The sequence below is a fragment of the Procambarus clarkii genome, chromosome 46 (genome assembly GCF_040958095.1).
Source record: "Procambarus clarkii isolate CNS0578487 chromosome 46, FALCON_Pclarkii_2.0, whole genome shotgun sequence".
In the NCBI taxonomy this organism is placed as follows: Eukaryota; Metazoa; Arthropoda; class Malacostraca; order Decapoda; family Cambaridae; genus Procambarus; species Procambarus clarkii.
Genome location: NC_091195.1, coordinates 22,089,166 through 22,112,059, shown reverse-complemented (window position 1 = coordinate 22,112,059; position 22,894 = coordinate 22,089,166). Strand labels below are relative to the sequence as shown.

The 22,894-nt window shown below is 37.1% G+C and overlaps 1 protein-coding gene across 1 annotated transcript in view; it reads right to left on the bottom strand.

Moving 5' to 3' along the window:
* Positions 1–22,894, bottom strand: part of LOC123770453 (beta-galactosidase) — a 45,243-nt gene that overhangs the window by 11,800 nt on the left and 10,549 nt on the right. The window contains exons 5-13 of the mRNA XM_045762300.2: positions 19,008–19,071; positions 18,294–18,391; positions 16,904–17,084; positions 16,054–16,181; positions 13,372–13,465; positions 9,045–9,163; positions 8,280–8,480; positions 4,747–4,944; positions 582–839 (exon numbers count right to left, since the gene is read on the bottom strand). Coding sequence (XP_045618256.2) covers positions 582–839; positions 4,747–4,944; positions 8,280–8,480; positions 9,045–9,163; positions 13,372–13,465; positions 16,054–16,181; positions 16,904–17,084; positions 18,294–18,391; positions 19,008–19,071 — 1,341 coding nt within the window. The remainder of the gene's footprint in view (positions 1–581; positions 840–4,746; positions 4,945–8,279; positions 8,481–9,044; positions 9,164–13,371; positions 13,466–16,053; positions 16,182–16,903; positions 17,085–18,293; positions 18,392–19,007; positions 19,072–22,894) is intronic.

Below are 22,894 nucleotides of genomic sequence, written 5' to 3'. Positions count from 1 at the left end.
ATAGTGTTGTAGGGGTAGTTTTGTATAGTGTTGTAAGGGTAGTTTTGTATAATGATGTAGTGGTAGTTTTGTATAGTGTTGTAGGGGTAGTTTTGTATAGTGTTGTAAGGGTAGTTTTGTATAGTGTTGTAGGGGTAGTTTTGTATAGTGTTGTAGGGGTAGTTTAGTAGTGTGTTGTAGAGGGTAGTTTTGTATAGTGTACATTACTCCAAAACCTCAGTTGCTCAAATATCACTTCAGATCTCAAATCCAAGAACCTGGTAGATAAACAATTGTTTAATTGTTAAGCTCTATTAAACTCATGCTCCATTGCTAAGTGATTTGATAGGCAAATATCAATTAACAATATAAATCATTATATGCACTGTGCATACATTATATGCACTGTGCATGTATATGTATTTAACTTCACAAACATATTGCTTTAGTATCATTAAAACCAAAATAAAGTAATATTAAGATATGCCCAAAATACCCTTTGTAATTAGTGGCTTTATAAAAAAAAATATGATTAATGTTCTTATAACATATTCCTTTGCATAGTTTTGAATTAAATATTATTACTTTTATAAAGAACTCACTTTCCCCCAGCCATCCAGACGAAGGAAAGTATCTTGAGGGTGAGATCCATCATCGGGAACATCAAAGGAGCCGTCATAAAAAGTCATTCCCCCTAAGGGAGTTCCCAGACGTTCTTGTGGAGATAAATGACTGCTTGTTATTTTCTGCTGAAGGCATTTAAGGGCAGAGGAGAGACGAGTCACGTTGGTGAGTGGTATTGGTATCATCTTCCAGTCTTCCAAGATGTGGCCATTTATGGTTACATTCGTAGTCAACCCCTTTAAAACATTTAAGCAATTAACATGAATATATATATTATTAAATATGACCGAAAAAGTAAGATTAATAATTCTAACACGAATTTTCTCAATATTTCTTTTCACTGTTGATGGTAACTGAAACATCAATTCTCCAAAATTCATTTTTATTTCTAGTCTGACGCAACACTTGAACGCATTTCGTAATAACTTATTACATTTTCAAAGACTTTAGTTTACACACACACAACTATAACTAAACAGAGTTTTAAACAGCTTCGATTTTATACCTGAATTTGGGTGAGGTGATATGTTACAACAGTTTTGGATGAGGTGAAAACAAACTTTCAACACAAGACAACACGAAACAATGGGTATAATATTTTGTAAGTTAAAGGGAAGAATGGAAGTAACTGCAAATGGCCTGTTGGCCCATATTTCTTGATGCTTCTATATTGGTGCGGAGTCTTGAAGTGGGTAGAATATAGTTGTGGCCCGTGTTCCCCACAGTAAGTCAACAAATTCCTTTGGAGACGTCAGGCTGAAGGTGCAAGGGACATAAAGAGCCAGCAAGCCGTTGAGTCGCTTTGCCAGTCTGTACGTGGGTGTGGGTATCTGGCTGATGATTGACCGAAGTGGGTTTCCAGGCTTATGTGTCTTGACATTTCCATATGCGTATCCAGGCTTATATTCCCCAATAATCTTTGGCAGGTGGAGTCCGGATTTCTTGGCATTCACAGTTTCGATCAATTTGTTGACCTTTGCTTTCAATTCGGCTGTAGTGTCCTTCGTTACCCTTTGGAATTTAGTTTGGTCAGAGAGAATGAGATTCATTTTCGCCAGATATTCGTCTTTTTTAAGAATGACGTATATTGGCGACTTGTCACCTCTTCTGACGACTATCTCCTTGTTCTCACGAAGGCTCTTAGCTGCCGCTTTGAGCTCGGGGGACAGTATGGTGCTTCTGTAATTGCCTCGACTCTTTCCTCCTTCTGCAATAAGTTCAGCTTGCAAGGTGTCTTTGGTGGTAACCTTCTATTGTGTCTCTAGGTCGAATATGTCGTCCAACAGGATCTCCAACTCCACTTTCCGGGCCATCTCACTTGATCTGGACATAACGTGACAGTTTATACCCAGATTTAGGAGAGTGACTTGGTCTTCAGTGAGGTTGATTCCAGCAAGGTTCAAGAAGCCGTCTCTTGGTCATGGAATCGTCATAGGTCCTCCATATAATGTTGTTAGTTTCTTGATTATTCTGGTTTCGGTGCTGTGGTGATGTCGATCTGTGAGGTGAGCAACACCTCGTATCGAGGTGTTGCTCGATATGAGTATGGAGGTTTTCGTCGATGTTGCTGATTCTCCATTGGTTTGTAGCATGAAGTAGTTGCATTTTATTGTCTTTGATTTCATTTTCTGCCTTGTGTATCTGATTTCGAATCAGATCTTGGCGATATTTTATCGTGAAGGCTTGATTTCTTGCTGCTGGGTCGTGCGTTTTAATATTAGTATATTTTGGTAGCAGGGAACATATAATCTCTTCCCACAACCAGACCATCACCAGAAAAGTCTTAACAAACAACACAGAAATCATCGATAGATACAGCGATAGCAGGTAGCTTGATATCTGATATCTACACATCAAGAAATCAACACCAGCAATCAACAGCCAATTAATGCACAACTATTCTACCCACTTCAAGACTCCGTACCAATATAGAAGCATCAAGAGGAAGTATGGGCCAATAGGCCCATTGCAGTTACTTCCATTCTTCCCTCTCATTTATCCAATTCATACCCATTGTTCAGTGTTCTGTCTTGTGTTGGTCAAAAGTTTGTTCACCTCATCCAAAACTGTTGCAACATATCACCTCACCCAAATGCGAGTATATAAGACAAGCTGTTTAATGTTAGCATAAGTAAAACTCTGTTTAGTGTTTTCAGATTACAGTTGTGTGTGTGTAAACTAAAGTCTTTGAAAATGTAATAAGTTATTACGAAACACGTTCAAGCGTCGCATCAGACTAGAAATAAAAATTAATTTTGGAGAATTTATTTTTCAATTACCATCGACAGTAAAAAGAAACATAAAAAATATTGAGAAAATTTGTGTTAGAATTATTAATCTTACTTTTTCGGTCATATTTAACAACATATGTTTACAAGAAAGACTGCTACCAAAATATATAAATATATAAATATATATATATATATATATATATATATATATATATATATATATATATATATATATATATATATATATATATGTCGTACCTAGTAGCCAGAACGCACTTCTCGGCCAACTATTCAAGGCCCGATTTGCCTAATAAGCCAAGTTTTCCTGAATTAATATATTTTTTCTTATTTTTTTCTTTTGAAATGATAAAGCTACCCATTTCATTATGTATGAGGTCAATTTTTTTTTATTGGAGTTAAAATTAACGTAGATATATGACCGAACCTAACCAACCCTACCTAACCTAACCTAACCTATCTTTATAGGTTAGGTTAGGTTAGGTAGCCGAAAAAGTTAGGTTAGGTTAGGTTAGGTAGGTTAGGTAGTCGAAAAACAATTAATTCATGAAAATTTGGCTTATTAGGCAAATTGGGCCTTGCATAGTAGGCTGAGAAGTGCGTTCTGGCTACTAGGTACGACATATATATATATATATATATATATATATATATATATATATATATATATATATATATATATATATATATATATATATATATATATATATATATGTCTATATATATATATATATATATGTCTATATATATATATATATATATGTCTATATATATATATATATATGTCTATATATATATATATATATGTCTATATATATATATATATATATATATATATATATATATATATATATATATATATATATATGTCGTACCTAATAGCCAGAACGCACTTCTCAGCCTACTATTCAAGGCCCGACTTGCCTAATAAGCCAAGTTTTCATGAATTAATGTTTTTTCGTCTACCTAACCTACCTAACCTAACCTAACCTAGCTTTTTTTGGCTACCTAACCTAACCTTACCTATAAATATAGGTTAGGTTAGGTTAGGTAGGGTTGGTTAGGTTCGGTCATATATCTACGTTAATTTTAACTCCAATAAAAAAAAATTGACCTCATACATAGAGAAAAGGGTTGCTTTATCATTTCATAAGAAAAAAATTATAGTAAATATATTATTTCAGGAAAACTTGGCTTATTAGGCAAATCGGGCCTTGAATAGTAGGCTGAGAAGTGAGTTCTGGCTACTAGGTACGACATATATATATATATATATATATATATATATATATATATATATATATATATATATATATATATATATATATATATATATGCAACAATGATCACAAAAACACTGATCCAAGTATGCAGAATAACCACATATGAAAAATAGAAAATGCTTAACGCGTTTTCGGCTAATTCACCTTCATCAGAGCAAAGTAGAATGGATTCTACTTTGCTCTGATGAAGGCGAATTAGCCGAAAACGCGTTAAGCATTTTCTATTTTTCATATGTGGTTATTCTGCATATATATATATATATATATATATATATATATATATATATATATATATATATATATATATATATATATATATATATATATATATATATATATAATATATATATATATATAATATACTCTATTATATATTAAAATCATTAACACTATGACCCTTCAGAGGATTCAAACCCAGTCCGCTGGGGGTCTCCCCACTGGGTAGACGGGAGGCTACAATCGTAGCTTGCATCCTTTAACTACAATTGGGTAATTGCAGTACATGCATGCAAACAGCTTATTAAGTTACTTAGATAGCTTAACCATTAGTAAGAAAGAACAAAAATATTTCTCTCCATATAAATTTTTTATGTAATACTACTCAACATTACCTTGAAGTCGTTAATTTCTGAACCATAACATATCCTCCCTTGACTCTCGACAATTATAATGATGGTCTGGTTAGGGAGGGCAGATATGGCCAAATCATACAGCTCTTGTTCCCGAGAGACCATCCCAACAAGCCGATAGTTGACAAACACGTACCCTCTGTCGTGCACTTCTTTAATACTCAGGCGGGATGGATCAGCCTGTTAAAGAAGATGTTCTTGTGATACAGTTATTTAATGATTTGTTCACAGCTTAATACACTATATTCACATGATGACAGGCATTATACACAGTACAGTGCGTTACTTCAAAAACCTGGATTATAACATTGTATATTAATCTGGAAACCTTAACTCTTACACAGCTCCAGTTTCCACATGCAATATTTTCTCATATGATGTGTTGACTAATATTTATTGTACACGTTGCAATATTGTACAGTACTTTAAATTGCTGTACAATTTAGAGGTTAAAAATCCAGAACAATTTTGAAACTGTGAAAACATTAAAAATTCAGATAAGGAATTTGTATTTTCAAGCCAGCCTCAATTAACCAGACTGACAGCAAAGAATCCACATTTTGTTGAAATGTTTAAACAAAATTTTTTATCTTTTTATTCTTTATTCAAAATGCATTGTTTATATGTTACTAGAGGAGCACATATGGTATTAAGAGAATAGATAGTGAAGAATGATGATATCATGGAGAAAGAGTGCAAAGCTGATATATCATGAGACTGAGATGAATGTACCGAGGTGCTTTGGGAGATGAAGACATTATTATCTACTACTTTCTACCAGCTGGTAGACTGGTGAAGTGAGTGTGTGGGAGAGGAGGAAGACCAGGAAGAAGCGAGAGACGAGTGTGTGAGACAGTGTGGAGTATGGACATCATACTGGATATGGAAAGGGGCAAGGCTAGGTGGATGTAGCTTATAATGAGTGAGTGTATTTGTTTGTATTTGTCTGTACTCATGAAGCAGTGAGGTGTTGCTGTGGATGACTGCTGGAGTGTTGTGGTGCTTGTTTAACCTTGTTCTTATGTAGCGTAAATGATATAATGATTACATAGGTTATATTTTATTGTCGTTATTTAATATCTATAACTTTGTTTCACTATACATTATTATTCACCTTTTTTATGGGGGTAATGCCTTCCTCCCACTCTCACACCCCATGAAAGTCATGAACAGGTAATAATAATTAATGCACTATGCTGATGGACGTAAACATAGCTAAAGATGTGTTCTATTTCTGTGTGGTGAGCCCCGGAGACTCCCTGAAGCTATTCCACTGGTATAGTGCTATCTTATTTGGGGTCATCAGTCGCAGAAAGTTACCTTCTGGGGACCTACCTTGTTGCCTTCTGGGTACCAGAGCCAGAACCTGGCTCCTCTCAGAAAGGCGCAGGGAGCAATGGTCCATGAGCACTCTACATTTAAAGTATGTCATACTTGCCATCAACCATGGAAGGCACCCAGAAAGGTAGGCCAAACAAAACAGACCACTGTCTGGTTGAAAATTGAAACCCATGTCCTCAAAAAAGCAAAAGAACTCCTTCAACGAAAACAAACAACACTTTGTTCAACTAGCCCCCTGCTCGTTAGTGCCCCCCCCCCCACACCCCAATGGGAGGAGAAATCAACCCGGGTGAGCCAGGCTACCCAACCATCAGTTATTGACTGATGTGCTTGGCGGTCGGATGACGCCTCTGACCATGATTTCCTGTTCTGGAATTTTTGCCTTGTAAGGCTATTCCTACACTTGTGGTGTGTGCTGGTCAAGAGTTCCTGGGTTCCAGAGCTGCTTGCGTCTAGTGACACCTTCCCTAGGAGCTCTGCGAGTACTGCACTTGCATGGTCAGGTTATCTTCCCTGGGGCATTCAGGACTCTCTCCTTGTTAGAGAACCTCCTCCCTTGTGGTTGTCTTCACCCTTGGGGAGCCTTGACGGTCTTAGGCTTTCTGCCTTACCTTGGGTAGGGAAGTGTTTCTCTGCTGGTGGGGTGCACTGCAGCTGGCGCAGCCTGTTTAAGCTATCAGCTGACATTTCTCTCTGATTGTTTTGTTGACTGTTGTGGAGTTTCAGGGGTTTGTTGTGTTTTCTATTTAGTTGGCATTTTTTGCCTGGTTTCACAGAGGAGTTCTGCCTAGCTCCTCATTAGGCTATGTCTAGGGTGCATTGGTGGTGCTCCTCTGTTGCCCCCAAGGCTTTACGGCGGCTGCTTGCAGTTGGTTTGCTCACATCGACAGGGGTTACCGGCTTAGCTGGCCCCAGTGCCTGGGCTTCCTGTAGGGCTTATTCACCCTAGGAGCCCCTGGAAAACCCCTGTGGGCTCGGTCTACAAAGTTCCCATGTAACTTTTTGAATGTAAGACAATGTGAGAATCATCTGAATATTTGAAATGTCACTAATGTCCATCTACAACATCAAAATGTTTAATAATATACAGTTATGCAACTTATATCAAAACCTACACAAACTCTTCTTTTCTCTTCTGATAAGAACAAAATCATAAAATATGTAGGCTATACTACAAGTTCTAAAATATAATAAAATATGTATGCTATACTACAAGTTCTAAAATATACATACAGTACTGTACTACAAGCCTCACAGTATACATACTAAAAACTCTATAACATTAAAAGCCCTACAATACTACATTAAATACAAATACTACAATCCCAAAATATATACAGTATACAACAAACCCTAAAATACAAAACCCTAAAATACAAACCCTAAAATACAGTACTACAAACTCAACAACAATATACTGTACTATATAATATAAACCCGTAATACACATTACATGCCTCATAACAGTATACATAGCGCAAGCCCCACAAATAAACAACATACAGTACAATACAATACAATACAATACAATTTTATTTAGGTAAGGTACATACATACAATAAATATTTACAAGGATTGTTTAACTTATAGGTATAGCTAGTACATACAATGCCTAAAGCCACTATTACGCAGAGCGTTTCGGGCATACAGTACCATAAACACCATTCTTGTGCCTTGCCTCTATAAATTACTGCAAAAAAATGCCACTGCAGGAAAAAAAACACATTCAATCTATCCTTAGGGACAAAGCAATGCATTAATAACAAGACTTACTTATTATATTTCAATAACCAACTCCATAAATTTTGGTTCCTTGTGGCTTTATATAGTCCATAAAATAATAAAAGCAAACCCAAATACCTAAAAATTTATGGATACAAGCCACAATTTACACAAGAAGATTTTCCAATGGATTTTAAAACCTACCTAATCAAGCGAACCCAATCCAACCTAACCAAGCTTAACGATATATATAGATAGGTATATATATACATATACTGTACATATACAGCACATACACATACATACGTTTAGTTAGTTTTGATAATCAGCAAGTAAGCATTGTCTAACTATCTTGTGTACACAAGACGGACCACACCACAAAATTACACCTAAGGATTAGCCAACTATTTCCTGCAGTATATCTTTAAGTATAAGCTCACAGAGGTACTTACAATCCTAAATGGAAGGACTGTCTCATACAAGACCATACCATTTGAAACCATTAGTTGCTCAAAGGTGAGAGGATACTTGTTTGTGGCAGACTGAAGCAGCGAAGTCATCTGAAGTACGCTGCCCATTGACGATAACTGTACCTTCCCATAGCTGTACTTGGGGGAAGCCGGCGGCACATCTCCCGATGGCAGAGGAAGGTACTGTGAAGAGCAGTGAGTGACGGGTATCATATGAGTAAATGAATATGTATATTTAAGCATCGGCAGTGTAAATGAGGTGAAAGGAATAGGTGTAGATCCCAAAATGGGTGAGAACAGGATAGTAATTGTCTTTCATTGTCAGAGACAGGAAAGACAGGAAGCCTGTTAGGCTTATTGAGGTTCACCAACTAACCTTCATAATACATACACATGACACATTTTATCTTTCATTTCACTTTATAACATTTGCTATATAATTTTAGATTAAAGCTGTAATTAATTTTCCAAATGTTTCATTATCAATTATAACAAAATATTTGATAAACTAATAACAGCATAAAAGTTTTCTCAAATAATAATAAAAAAAATTTAAAATTAACAATGACACCAAAAGTAAGATATTAAAGAAGTTATAACTGATAAAATAAAATTACAAATTCAGCAACAAAAGGCTAGATAGATTCACTCCTACTCTTAAACCACTTTATGAAGTATCCCACCATTACCAAGCTTTGGTAAAGATGTTAGCTATACATGGTACTAGGATGCGCTGAATACAGTCACCTTTTGTGTAATATTTCTAATGGCCCAGTACTTCTCAGTTAGATCGCCTGCCTCAGAGAGCGGAGCATCGTAGTCGTATGATGTTGGGCAAGCCTGGAACGCTGACCCCTTGTTGGCTCCTGACACACAATGATCAATTTTAAAATATATTATTTACAGCATTTAAATTCAAATTTAATTACAGACCATCCCTGCTATACGAACATTCGTTTTACAAACATTTGTCCACACGACCATTCTCTTGAGTCCCCCTTGTTCCCCCTTGATGCATAAAATCCCTGTACAATCTCACTGGAGCCTCCCAAGTATTATGCAGCAGTGCACTAAAATGTTCACATGGCAGCCATGTGGTGGAGTATGTACAAAAACATCCGCACAGGCCACTATGGAAGATGAAGTGATGGGGTACGATATTGTATTGTTAAATGGGACACCAGACTTTTTGACAGCTTATTTTCCGATTGTCAAAACTGTATACTTGAATATCATTTGGTTAACGTGTTAACATTTGATTAACATTCTTAGATTATGCTGTGTTAGGCTCGGTTGGGTTAGATTAGATTTGTTTGGGTGAGATTAGGTTTGGTTGGGTTAGATTAGGTAGGTTTTAAAATATGCTGGTGAACTGTTCTGTGTACAATGTGACATGCATCTCCACAGTCAACATGTTCTCGTGCCCAGACTAGGCATGCTGTGCTGTCTTTGGGTTTCATCAAGGAAATTACCATTAACAATGGTAGATAAGAAGAGGAAGTGTTAATAATACACCAGTGCCAGGAAAAAGGCGATCCATTACCTTAGAGATAATGCTAGCAGAGGCATTTAAGGTGGTAGATGATACCTTGGCAATTTTGGAAGAGCAAGACAACAATGTAAAAAACCTCAAAAATTATATTAAATGACCTTGCACCCTACAAGCAAATGTACTTGGAAAAGAAGAAGATAGTTGTGCAAAGAGTACTTTGACAAAATATTTCTCGACAAAGTCTCCAGCCCAGCAATTGCCTCTCAAAAATCTTTAAGAAAATTTCTAACCCAAAACAATTGACTTCTACAGCTGCCAGTGACACTGATGACGACCCACAGGTGTGTGCCACAACCCATCATCTCCCACATCAAACGCAGCCAGTGACACTGAAAATTACCAGCCACCCTCTGTAGCCAAGGCATCGCCACCATCTGCCACCGACGCATCACTATCTTTTGTCACCTCTATCAACTAGATCCCTTCACTTCTTAAAAAAGCTAACTTTGACCAGCTAGATAATGCCACTGTTCAAGGTAAATAATATGCTGTGTTATTTTATATACAGTGGGTACAGGAACAGACAGCTGCTAACTCCTGTTAGCATGCTGAGAGCTTTCCCTTCCTATAGCTCATGGTAAGCTTTACCTACTAGTTTTCCTGCAATATGACCCACCAGATACCCAATCACTGCTGGGTGGACAGAGGCATACAGTTAAGGATTGTCACCTAATAAGTCCTGCCTGGCCAGGATATGAACCTAGGCCAAATCGCTCATGAAGCACGAGACAATTGTCTTACCATGTCCCAAAAATATTGCTTTTGTGAGGGGTTTTTAATAGTCCAGGAAGTATCTCCCATTTATAGCATTACACCTATGGAAAATCGAGCTTCGCATTCCGAACAAATGCTTTATGAATGCATTCTCAAAATATAACTAGTTCATAGTAAGGGTACTGCCTGTACTTAAATTACCTGTAGCTTATCAAGATGCCATTTCCTGCTACAAGAAACACTTACAATTGAAAAATCCTAATTACATCAACTTTGTATATCATTGAAGTACAGTGTGTAATAGCTTAGTAGCCTTTCTTTATACTATACCTATTTGGATTTATAAAAATGGGACACTAATCTGCAAGTCTATACAAGTTTAACCACTTTAATTTTAAGTTAAAGAATGTTATTCAATATGTTTGGGTACAATTTTTTGTGGCTACTGATTTGTTAATTCAGCCATAACTTTAACATATATAAATTACTGTAGTTATAAATAAAGCTTTTGATTCTGGTAAGTTAAGTACTCATTGTAGAAGTCATTGAAGAAATTATACAGAATTGCACTGTATCTCTGCATTCCTTGTATTGTATTTTGTTATCAATTCATTTGCAAAAATGCAGACACACATCTCTCTCTTCTGCAAATTCTACAGTAGCCAAAAGTTTTACAGATTTGTAGGATTTATACAAATTCTACAACAGTCAAATTGTTATTTTTAAAACGTGTACATTAGCATGCATTTCAAGTGTTGACCCCATTAAACTATATTACTCTGTTATATTATGTTTCAGTTGCTTTTCTAAAATTCACCTTTGTAGTTCCATTCTGTTATTATTGTAACTAAACTACTACCCGCCAAACACACACCGAAACTACGACGTTGGTACAACGTTCGAACAAGTTTTAACACCACCTAACCAGTTATAACAACCAATATAGCAAGTTGTAACAACGTTCTAATACGTCATAAACACGTTAAGCCAAGATGTAATAACTTTATTACAAGTTGTAACAAGCGGAAAATAAAGATAGTTTCGGTTTGTGTTTCCAGGGTATACTGTTGCTAGAACTACCGACTCCATAATGCAATAGTCTATGCCTGTCATCATTAAGTTTCACCTTTGTATTGTATTCATTTTTTTATTTTTCATAAACTTTCTAAATTTTCTTGGCTTACTTTACTTTTAGTATTACGTTTATCCCCTTCACACCTTTACAAAAAAAAATCTCCAAATTATTTAAGTTTTGCCTGAAACGCTTTGGGTAATAGTGGTTTCATTAGTACGTGTAATTCCTGTCCCCACAAGTGATCCTGTGGTCCAGGGTTCGATCCCAGGCGCCGGCGAGAAACAATGGGCAGAGTTTCTTTCACCCTATGCCCCTGTTACCTAGCAGTAAAATAGTTACCTGGGTGTTAGTCAGCTGTCACGGGCTGCTTCCTAGGGGTGGATGCCTGGTCAAGGATCGGGCCGCGGGGACACTAAAGCCTCGAAATCATCTCAAGATAACCTCAAGATAACAAGTGTACAATATTCTTATGTTATTTGTACACACATTCTTTTGCATAAAAATTTTAATTTTAATTTGGATTTGAAATTTTTGTAATTTATACATATGAAACAAAATTAAATTAAATTATGAACCTACAGTGGCCCCTCCATTTATGAATTTTATCAGTTCCCAGAGACAGGTCGTAACACGGAAATTCATAGCTTGAAACAAATTTTCCCATAAGAAATAATGTAAATTGAATTAATCCGTTCCACACTACCAAAAATATTAACTTCAAAATGTATTTCATACATAATACACACATATTTTGATTTATAGTATGTACAAGTTAAAGCTTGCCTTTATTGATGACTCTTGTTGGCGTATGGAAGACGGTGAAGAGGGGGTGTGGAGGAGGAGAGGTGTTACTGTTTGGAAGGGGAGTCCCCTTCCATTAAAACATCAGGCAGCGATGACTTCTCTGGGGGGTACTCTCTCTTACATTTTGCCTGCATATCACTAGGATGTGGCTTACTGCTTGTTTTTCTCGCTAAGAACCTTTCCATAGACTCTTGTTTTTCATTAGGTTCAAACATTTGTCTGTAGTAAGGCATGACAGTGTTATTGAAAAGATTACGGCAACGGCCTACTGCAGCATGATTTGGGTAAATTGTTTCAACAAAACTTTTCATTTCTTCCCATACTGCACACCACTTCTTAATTGTTGAGGAGCCCATGGCATGGTATATAATAATTACTTTTATGTTTAGAAAGCAAAAAAGATGAAAAAATGACATTCATTACAAAGAATTCAAGCACAATCGTCACTAAGCTGGCGGGCTGGTAAACTAAAGCGGGGTCGCCCATGCCACCAGGAACTACGCGCTCCGTCGACCCATACGTGTATCAACAAAGTCGCAAGTTGAGGCAAAGGTCATAAGTCGAGTCAAATTTTCCAGTGAAATTCAGGTCATAACTTGAAAAATTCTTAAGTAGGAACATTCGTAAGCCAAGGTTCCACTGTACTTGTTCATTCACTTATATTTAGTCTTTGCTTTGTGATACAGTACTGTATATACTGTATTTTAAGAAATTAAGAGTAGAGCATGAAATTGCAATTATTTAACATCATTTCTTAGATTAAGGACCTGCCCGAAATGCTGCGTGTACTAGTGGCTTTACAAGAATGTAATTACTATGCTATGTATCCTCACAATCCCAATGTACCTTCTTGTATATATATAAATAAATAAATAAATAAATAAATAAATAAATTTCTTGAAGCACTTGAGATAAGGAAGAAGACTCACCTGCGGTGAAGCCAAAGGAGGTACCGCCATGAAACACGTACATGTTGACGGATGCATTCATGGCTAACATATCATCAAGTGACTTGGTAACAACCTGAGATAAAATAATGAACAGATTAGATGTGCCATACACTAGATACATTTATACACCTTGAGTATTTTCAAGTATGGCATGTCATACATGCAGTAAAATCAAACAGAATACAAGGAAGTCCATCACATAAGTCTCGGGATATATAAAACTAATAATTAACTAATAAAATTCAATAGGAGATTGTAAACCAGTTCTATCAGCTTGTGACATTAATACTGAATTATTATTTTCCTTCACATCAATAGGAACAGACTTGGCAAATAAAATCCCAATGACAATCCAATATAAATGATTATTTGACTTTCAAAATGATCCTTTTCTATATCTATGCTCATTTAATTCCTCAGATACTTCCTTTAAAAAATGCTTACCAGTACAGTACTTAAAAGCAGGCAACCAATCTCAACCAACACTGTTGGCTTCATTTTTTACTCAATACTGAGTTCAATTCCCGTGTTGGACAGAAGTGGTTGGGCACACTTTCTTTCACCTAATGCCTCTGTTCACCAAGTACAGTAGTAAACTCCGTGGCCTAACTCCCAGGCAACTGATGTGGAGAGGGTCAGTAGTTCAACCTTGGGGGGGGACCTCAGTACTAAAATACTAAAATGGAAGTGAAGACAAAATCCAAAGATCACAAATGGGAGACATACTCAGACTGAAAAGGAAATGTACGAAACACATCCATCCAAACAAGGAATCTAGCTGACATGTGGAAAAAGGCAAACATAGTTCCAATAATTGTAAACATCGGAATGGTGTTAGTGGGGGGGAAAAGGTGGAGGGGAGTGGGGGGGGTAGACCTGGGAGGGTGTGTAGAGGGGTAGGGTGTGTGTGTGGTGAGGGAAGACCTGGGAGTGTGTGAGAGAGAGATGTAGGCACTGGTGGGTAACCTATCAAGTGAAAAATGTAAAGCAGTCGTTAGTCATCACATCAGTAATTATATCTGAAGTTAGTGCAGCCATTATATTTGTCTAGATGGTGTAAAAGACAGAGGCAGATGTCTGATTTATTCTGGTGGATTTTGTGATCATCCTTTTTCCACCCATAAGAATCCATGGATCCGTATTCACGCCAAAGTCGGAAATGCCAAGACATTACTTCAGTTCAAGGTCCAGTTGAAAACATTCTCAGGAACAGTGGGGGGACCTCTGACAAGGTGTTGGCTCCCTGTCCTAATCAAGGCTACTAGAAGGATCGTAGCCTTCGGGTAAACAGACAATTGAGGAAGTTAGCAATTTCCCAGTGGGAAATTGTTGTAATTGAACAGTGTAATTGTCTTACACTGTTGGTAGAATGTGACTAAAGTTACATTCAACCGTTACATTCATTCAACCGAATCATTTTCAACCAACTGTGCAGACCGAGTTACAGGTTTTACCCAAGTTAACATTCAGAAGATCTAAAAGTTCTCGATATATAAAAATTCCTGTTCTATCAGTTTAATATAGCAGCCTATGCCATTCCCAAGAGTGATTCATATTTTATCTGTACACATGAACTAATCAGCTGTGTGAGGACAAAACAGTTCACACAGTGTATCAATGCTTCCCACACTGATAGCTAAGATCTTGTTGCTACAGCCAAAACGTTCCCTTCAATACTATCTCTGGGCATTACGGTGCCCTTGTACAAATACAAGGGCATATGCCCTTGTATAAATACAGTGCTTATGTTTTGCGCTTGAGAGTGGCCATATATAAAATAATCCTAATTTCTTTATCCGCTGGCCATAGCCACCCATTGAGAATCAAGACCTAGAAATAACAAATGAATTTTTTTTAAATTCAAAATGATCACTATTTGTTTTTGTATTTTTGTTTAGAATTTTAGAATCTATTTCAGCTACAGTATATACCAGTTCATAGTTATTAAAGCTGTGGACAGTTTTGACAGGTAAACCCTTGATTTGGGCAGTTTGGACAGGTAAACCTGTGATTTGGGCAGTTTGGACAGGTAAACCCTTGATTTGGGCAGTTTTGACAGGTAAACCCTTGATTTGGGCAGTTTTGACAGGTAAACCTGTGATTTGGGCAGTTTTGACAGGTAAACCCATGATTTACTTCGTCCTAAGTTCTTGAAGTTCTTGAAGATAAACCATCCAAGTCTTTAATAAGTTCACAGATTTCACATTCCAGTAATGGTAAACATATTTTATTTAACATTGTTTATGATTTTCTAATGTTCTTTGAAAAGATATATTTTACCATGCTTAATTGCTTTGAAAAGATACATTTTACCTTGCTAAAGTGCTTTGAAAAGATATATATTTTACCTTGCTAAAGTGCATTGAAAAGATATATATTTTACTTGCTAAAGTGCTTTGAAAAGATATATATTTTACTTGCTAAAGTGCTTTGAAAAGATATATATTTTACCTTGCTAAAGTGCTTTGAAAAGATATATATTTTACCTTGCTAAAGTGCATTGAAAAGATATATATTTTACTTGCTAAAGTGCTTTGAAAAGATATATATTTTACCTTGCTAAAGTGCTTTGAAAGATATATTTTACCCTGCTGTAAAAAAAAAAAATTGAAGTGTATAATAAAAACTGGAAGATAATATTTAGTTTGCATGTGCTATTACCTCCGAATTGACAGTACTGTGAGGGGTGCCCCAATGGTCGAGCCATCCAGGGTAGTATTCAGAGTTCACCAGGGGTCCATGTGGCTCAAACAATCTCATCGCTGCAAATTCCTTGCTTGCATCTCCCCCTAAAATGGATAAAATGGATAAAATGGAGTATCTTGAGGTTATCTTGAGATGATTTCAGGGCTTTAGTGTCCCCGCGACCCGGTCCTCGACCAGGCCTCCACCCCCAGGAAGCAGCCCGTGACAGCTGACTAACTCCCAGGTACCTATTTACTGCTAGGTAACAGGGGCATTCAAGAGTAAGGAAAAGAGAGGAAAGCTAAAAAGCCAAAATGATTTTGCCATGGATTTGGAACCGATGGTTGTGGTTCCTACACTGTGGCGCAGTGGTAAAGCACTTGCTCGCCACTTCGTGAGCATTTTGGCCTGGGTTTGCATCCTGGCCGGGAAGGATTGACTGGGTGCCAATCCTTAACTGTAGCCTCAGTTCACCCAGCAGTGAATGGGTAACAAATTGGTTGTTAAACAATTTGACGGGTCATATTCCAGGGAAAATTAGGATTATGGACCTGCCCAAAACATTATGCGTGCTTGTGGCATTACAAGCATGTAAGAACTCTTGTGTATATATATATACAACAAATAAAAAATCCCACACAACCCAAAATTCACCCATCTTTAGATTATATTAATATGCAACTCATTGCCTTTGTATTACTGTACAGTATTTCCAAACCCCACTTTGATTGGGTTGAATGAAGCAAAGTGTATTCATCGTTAAACCAATATTTACAAACTGGATCAAATATATTAAACACTGAAGCAAAATATATATTCTCTTTACCTGACCCAAAGTCCACAGTGCTGTACACTCCAGGTATTTTCCCACACTTGAGGTAGTTGACACCATTTCCATCGGTGGTAAAGAGAACAACATTGTCACCGAGCCCTTGACGTATGAGGTCTCGCATGTGTGAAGTGTAAGCGAAATCACAGGCTGGGTAACTGCCATACTCATTCTCAACCTGTGGATAATTTATAGAGCTTACACATTATAAACAGTATGTTTCAAGCTTGAGATACACAGCTACTAATCTTAATTAATGACATTAATTAAGATCCCCAAACTAAGATGCAACACTGAAAAGTATAATATCAGCAGCTTTTTGAAACATTATTCAATAAAATTGTGCAGTACCAATAGATTGAAGGAGAGAAAGGGAGGCTAGCCTGGTACCCCAGACCAGGTGCCATCCAGCAGTCCCTGAGAATGCATCAACTGCCACATCCCCTAGTTGACCAAAGAGACAGTACAGGTCAGCTTGGAAAGAATCAAATCCCTGACCAGAAGACAAGTCGGATGATTGGGGGGCCCAAATTAGCCAGTCACTGAAGTAGGCCAGGATGCGGATCCTTCAAAGAAAAGGTATCGGAGGACTATGCGAGTCAGTTTGGGGAAGATCAAGAATCCAGGAAAAGACCAAACAGCAGATCCAGAAAGTGTTACAAGAGGTGCCAATACTGAACCCAAGTTAAACTCTGAACTCAGAATAGTAGGGAATGAGCCAGTCAACATGGCTGAGAATCAAGAAAATGAGCCACAAGACACTTAAAAACACAGGGTGAACCTAGAACATGGAAGTCAAGCAGAACATGGGACAAGGGAGAAACTCAGGGAGACCAAACTTGTCCAGACAAGTTTTCTGGAGTACAGGAAAGAGGAGTAACGCCTTCCTCTAAGATGGGATCCTTGAAAAACAGGTTGTCAATGATATCTTGGAACCGAGAGTAGATGGCAGAACAGGCCCCTCAAGACACCAGAGGGGAAAAAGATGAAAACTACCGAAGACCACCAAGACACTATACAAAATGCCCTGGCAACCCGGGACAGTGCAAGCTTGAGGGAAGTGCTCAGATGGCACTCAACTACTGCAGAACTGAGGCATACCTTGAACTCCATCAACCACCAGACCTGGTGGTTATATACAACCACTGTCAGTCATTCTGAGATAAATGAAATATAATGTTCTCCAGTGACCTATGTTGTGCAGTGGTCACAGTGTCCTTGACCCCACAAGTACTGTAATGATAAGTTATATAGAAAATTTGTAAAACTAACATTTTTATGGCCTCCACTATGCCTATTTTTCCATTGCATCTAACATTTAATGGACGTGAAGTCTAGAACTTGAACAAAGATAATTAGTTCAACTTGCAATTATTTCCCAACATACCTGCACCATGATGACCGGTCCTCCATTCTCATAGAGAAATGGCTTAACCTTAGGCAGGAGAATGTTGCTAAACCAGTCGTCCACATAGGTGAGGTAAGCTGGGTGGAAGAGCAGTGCAATCATTTGTAAACCTTGACCTTTATATAAAGATACATTTACTCTCGTTCACAATACTATAATTTTCAATCACAATTTTCATTCGCATATAGTCCTGGGGACCATTCAGGCTTGTTCGCACAATACTATAAATATAATCATATAAGCATCAGTGATAAATACACAAGAAAATAAAAAATAATGATATATGTATGGTAAAATCATTAGTATATTGTGATCCATGAGTTAAGGCACACATCAGGAGGTTACTCGAGACGCAGATTCAATCCCCATCCTGCTCCAATGATTTTCTCATTGGTGATAAATAAATAAAGATACTACGTTAAAATGGTTATATTAAAATATATTAAAATCTACTATTTATATTATTATAAGATATGATGACAACATACAAGATACTGAGGGGAAGGACAGCCTCTTTAAATTGAGAGAAAGTAGGATGAGAGGATATAAATGGAACTGGAAATACAAAAGAGTCTTAAGAAATACTCATACCCTGCATGAATGGTCGATAAGAGAAATACACTGAGAGCAGTGAGCTGGCAACTAATTTTTCCATGGTCACTAATAGGTAAATACTAAGAGGTAAGCACTTACAGGAATCAGAGCTTCGGAGTTGCATGTCTGGGTTCTTGTTCAGCAACCAGTAGGGCAAACCTCCCTGTGTAAATCAAACACAAATATTAAATAACTTCTGGAATTTTTGGGAAATACGTGTGGATGTCATTTGTAGTACGTAAAATTCCTGGGAACGTGTGTGGATGTCATTCACAATACAGTACTTGAAATTCCTGGGAACATATGTGGATGTCATTTGTAATAATGCACATGGCATTCCTGGGTATGAGTATGAATGTAATTTATAGTACATGGCATTCCTGGGAATGAGTATGAATGTAAATTACAGTACATGGCATTCCTGGGAATGAGTATGAATGTAAATTATAGTACATGGCATTCCTGGGAATGCTTGTAGATGTCATTTATAATACAGTACCATACATGAAATTTTTAGGAACATAAAATTTAAAGGAATGTTCTAAATGAAATGAATTCCTATTAACCCTTAAATAGCAAACATCCCCAAGGCGCTCAAGAAAAAAAATTGTTCTGAAAAAATTATTTTTTTCTTATGACATTGTTACTTAGCCTTCAGGAATCATAAAAATCCAAATAAAAAGTCTCTAGCTCCTGTGGTTTAGCTGTAGTGGCCTGGAGAAGTTCAAATAAAAAATCTCTAGCTCCTGTAGTTTAGCTGTAGTGGCCTGGAGAAGTTCAAATAAAAAGTCTCTAGCTCCTGTAGTTTAGCTGTAGTGGCCTGGAGAAGTTCAAATAAAAAGTCTCTAGCTCCTGTAGTTTAGCTGTAGTGGCCTGGAGAAGTTCAAATAAAAAGTCTCTAGCTCCTGTAGTTTAGCTGTAGTGGCCTGGAGAAGTTCAAATAAAAAATCTCTAGCTCCTGTAGTTTAGCTGTAGTGGCCTGGAGAAGTTCAAATAAAAAGTCTCTAGCTCCTGTAGTTTAGCTGTAGTGGCCTGGAGAAGTTCAAATAAAAAGTCTCTAGCTCCTGTAGTTTAGCTGTAGTGGCCTGGAGAAGTTCAAATAAAAAATCTCTAGCTCCTGTAGTTTAGCTGTAGTGGCCTGGAGAAGTTCAAATAAAAAGTCTCTAGCTCTTGTGGTTTAGCTGTAGTGGCCTGGAGAAGTTCAAATAAAAAGTCTCTAGCTCCTGTAGTTTAGCTGTAGTGGCCTGGAGAAGTTCAAATAAAAAGTCTCTAGCTCCTGTAGTTTAGCTGTAGTGGCCTGGAGAAGTTCAAATAAAAAGTCTCTAGCTCCTGTAGTTTAGCTGTAGTGGCCTGGAGAAGTTGCGTAATAAAAAGTCTCTAGCTCTTGTGGTTCAGCTGTAGTGGCCTGGAGAAGTTGCGTATTTTAAGTTGAGGTGCCGCATAGGAATAACTTTGTTGATTTATTTTCATTTTTTCTCAATTTATTAATTTAGTCTTTTCATGCTAACAGGTTGTATTTGTGTGTCAAAGTTACTGTCTATTATGTAAAACTTTGAAAATATAAGTATATATGGATATACTAGTAAAGATATAAAGATACCCACATACTTATTCATAATAATACTGTACATGTGTAAATATATTTTAAGCCTAAATCTTAAAAATGCATATAGCACATATTTTGCCTCAAATATATACATGGTAATCAGCCATTTGCTATTGCTAAAAGTTTAGTATCTCCTCTATGGCTGCCCTAAGCATTCAGATACTGGATGGTGATGTTGCCAAGCGCTGGTTAGCATTGTAAATGTGTGGCCACGTTTGTGGTAGAAAATAATAAAAAAAAAAAAAAAAAAAAATGGTCATCATTTTCTTACAAAGGCCCTAGAAGGAAAGTGAGAGACTCAGGATTTTTTTTCAAGATGGGGGATGGTTACTGGTGGTCTGAGGAAGCAGATGTGAGCTCTATGTATGTGTAGGACTATTTTAACTATTTTAAATATATCATATATAAATGATTTGTGCCGTTTTGTGACAGTTGCGCTGTTTAATATTACTTGAAGTGCGTTATAAAAAAAAGTTTGAATCCTGCTCTATATCATCTACTCTCATGAAAATCCTAGTGTCATCTGAAAAGGATGATACAGTGTTATAGTTTATATCCTTATGTATGTCTCATATGAGGATGTGATAAAGTACAGGAGCAAGCACAGTACCCAGGGGGACTGAGCTTTTCATGGTGGATGGTCCAGATTTGACTTAGTTGACTATTACACTCTGGGGTTCTGTTCGTTAGGTATGTAAAGATCCATCTCCCTACTTTACCAGTAATTTCTTTTGTGTTCATTGTGTGTGTGTGATAATGCCATGGTCACATTTGTCAAAAGCTTTTGCAAAATCTGTGTATATTACAATAGACTTGTTACAGAGAACCTTCATGTTTGAAAACAATACTGTCTGTTATTATATCATAACACAACAAGTGTTCTACCCATTTGATTTAAAATACTTTTTCCAGTGTTTTGATTACCACACTTGTGAACAATACAGGTCTGTAATTAAGAGGGTCTTCTCTGTTATCATTTTTGAAAACTGGAAATATGTTAGCCTTTTTCCATATATTTATCAAGACTCCAGTACACAAAGATGCCAGAACAATCAATTGAAGTGGAGTGCTCATCTCAAATGTGCATTCTCTTAGAACCCAAGGTGATACTCTATCTGGGCCACCTGCTTTATTCCTACAGTGGGACCTCGACTTACAAATGCCCTACTTACAAATTTTTTGAGTTACAGCCCCAGTTTCGTTGGAAAATTTGACTCGACTTAAGACCTTTGCCTCGACTTGCAACTTTGTTGATACACGTATGGGTCGACAGAGCTAGTGGTTCCTGGTGGCACGGGCGACCCCACTTAAGTTTACCAGACCGCCCACACTTAGTGACGATCGCTCTTGAATTTTTTGTGAAGAATTTCATTGTTTTTGTGTGTTTTTTTAACATAAAAGTAATCATTATATATTATGCCATGGGTCCCAAGAAAGTCAGTGGTACGGTTCAACCTAAGAAAACTCATGTCAGAATGACCATAGAGGAAAAATAACCCACACACCATCTTAATGTTTATGAAGATGGTGTGCGGTTGTTGATCTTGCTAAACAGTACAACAAATCTATATCTATGGGAATGGGAATTCCCACAACTATGGGAATGTAGTTTTCCCACTTCTGCCCGAAACGCTTTGTGTAATAGTGGCTTTAGGCATTGTATGTACTAGCTCTATCTATAAAGCCAACAAACTTTGTAAAATCTCTTTATGTATGTACCTTTACCTAAATAAAAATTATTATTATATTATTATTATATCAACGATATCCACCGTACTTGCTAAAAATAAGAACATTATGAGTGCTAAAGTGGCAAAAGGCATATCATACCCCCCTTTTATAGGGAAAAATGTAGGGAATACTTGTTTTTCCAAATAATTTAGGGAAAACAAGTCTCTATGGAAAGATTCTTAGTGAGAAAAACAAGCAGTGAGCCACAACCATGTCCTTGTGGTATGCAGGCAAAACGTAGGAGAGAAAGAACCCCAGAGAAGTCATCATTGTCTGATGTTATAATGGAAGGGGGACTCCCCCTTCCAAACACTAACACCTCTCCTCCTCTTCCCCCCACCCCCTCCTCACCATCTTCCATACGCCAACAAGAGTGTTTAGTGTTTAGTTGCAGGGCAAACCCAGAAATTAATTAACTACATTCAACAAGTGTTGAATGTAGTTTTCTCGTTGACCCTCAGTAGCTCTCAATCTCTGTCATGTTTCCTTTTTCCTGTGAAATTATAGGTTTTTTGAACAAGTAGCTCAAAAGTAGGAGGCAGGCCGGCTGAGACCTCGGATGACTCTGGGTGCAATCTGGTGGCGCTCGGGTACATTACAGCCAGGGTAATGGCAATGAATGTTCTACTTGTTTACCAAGCAGTACCTA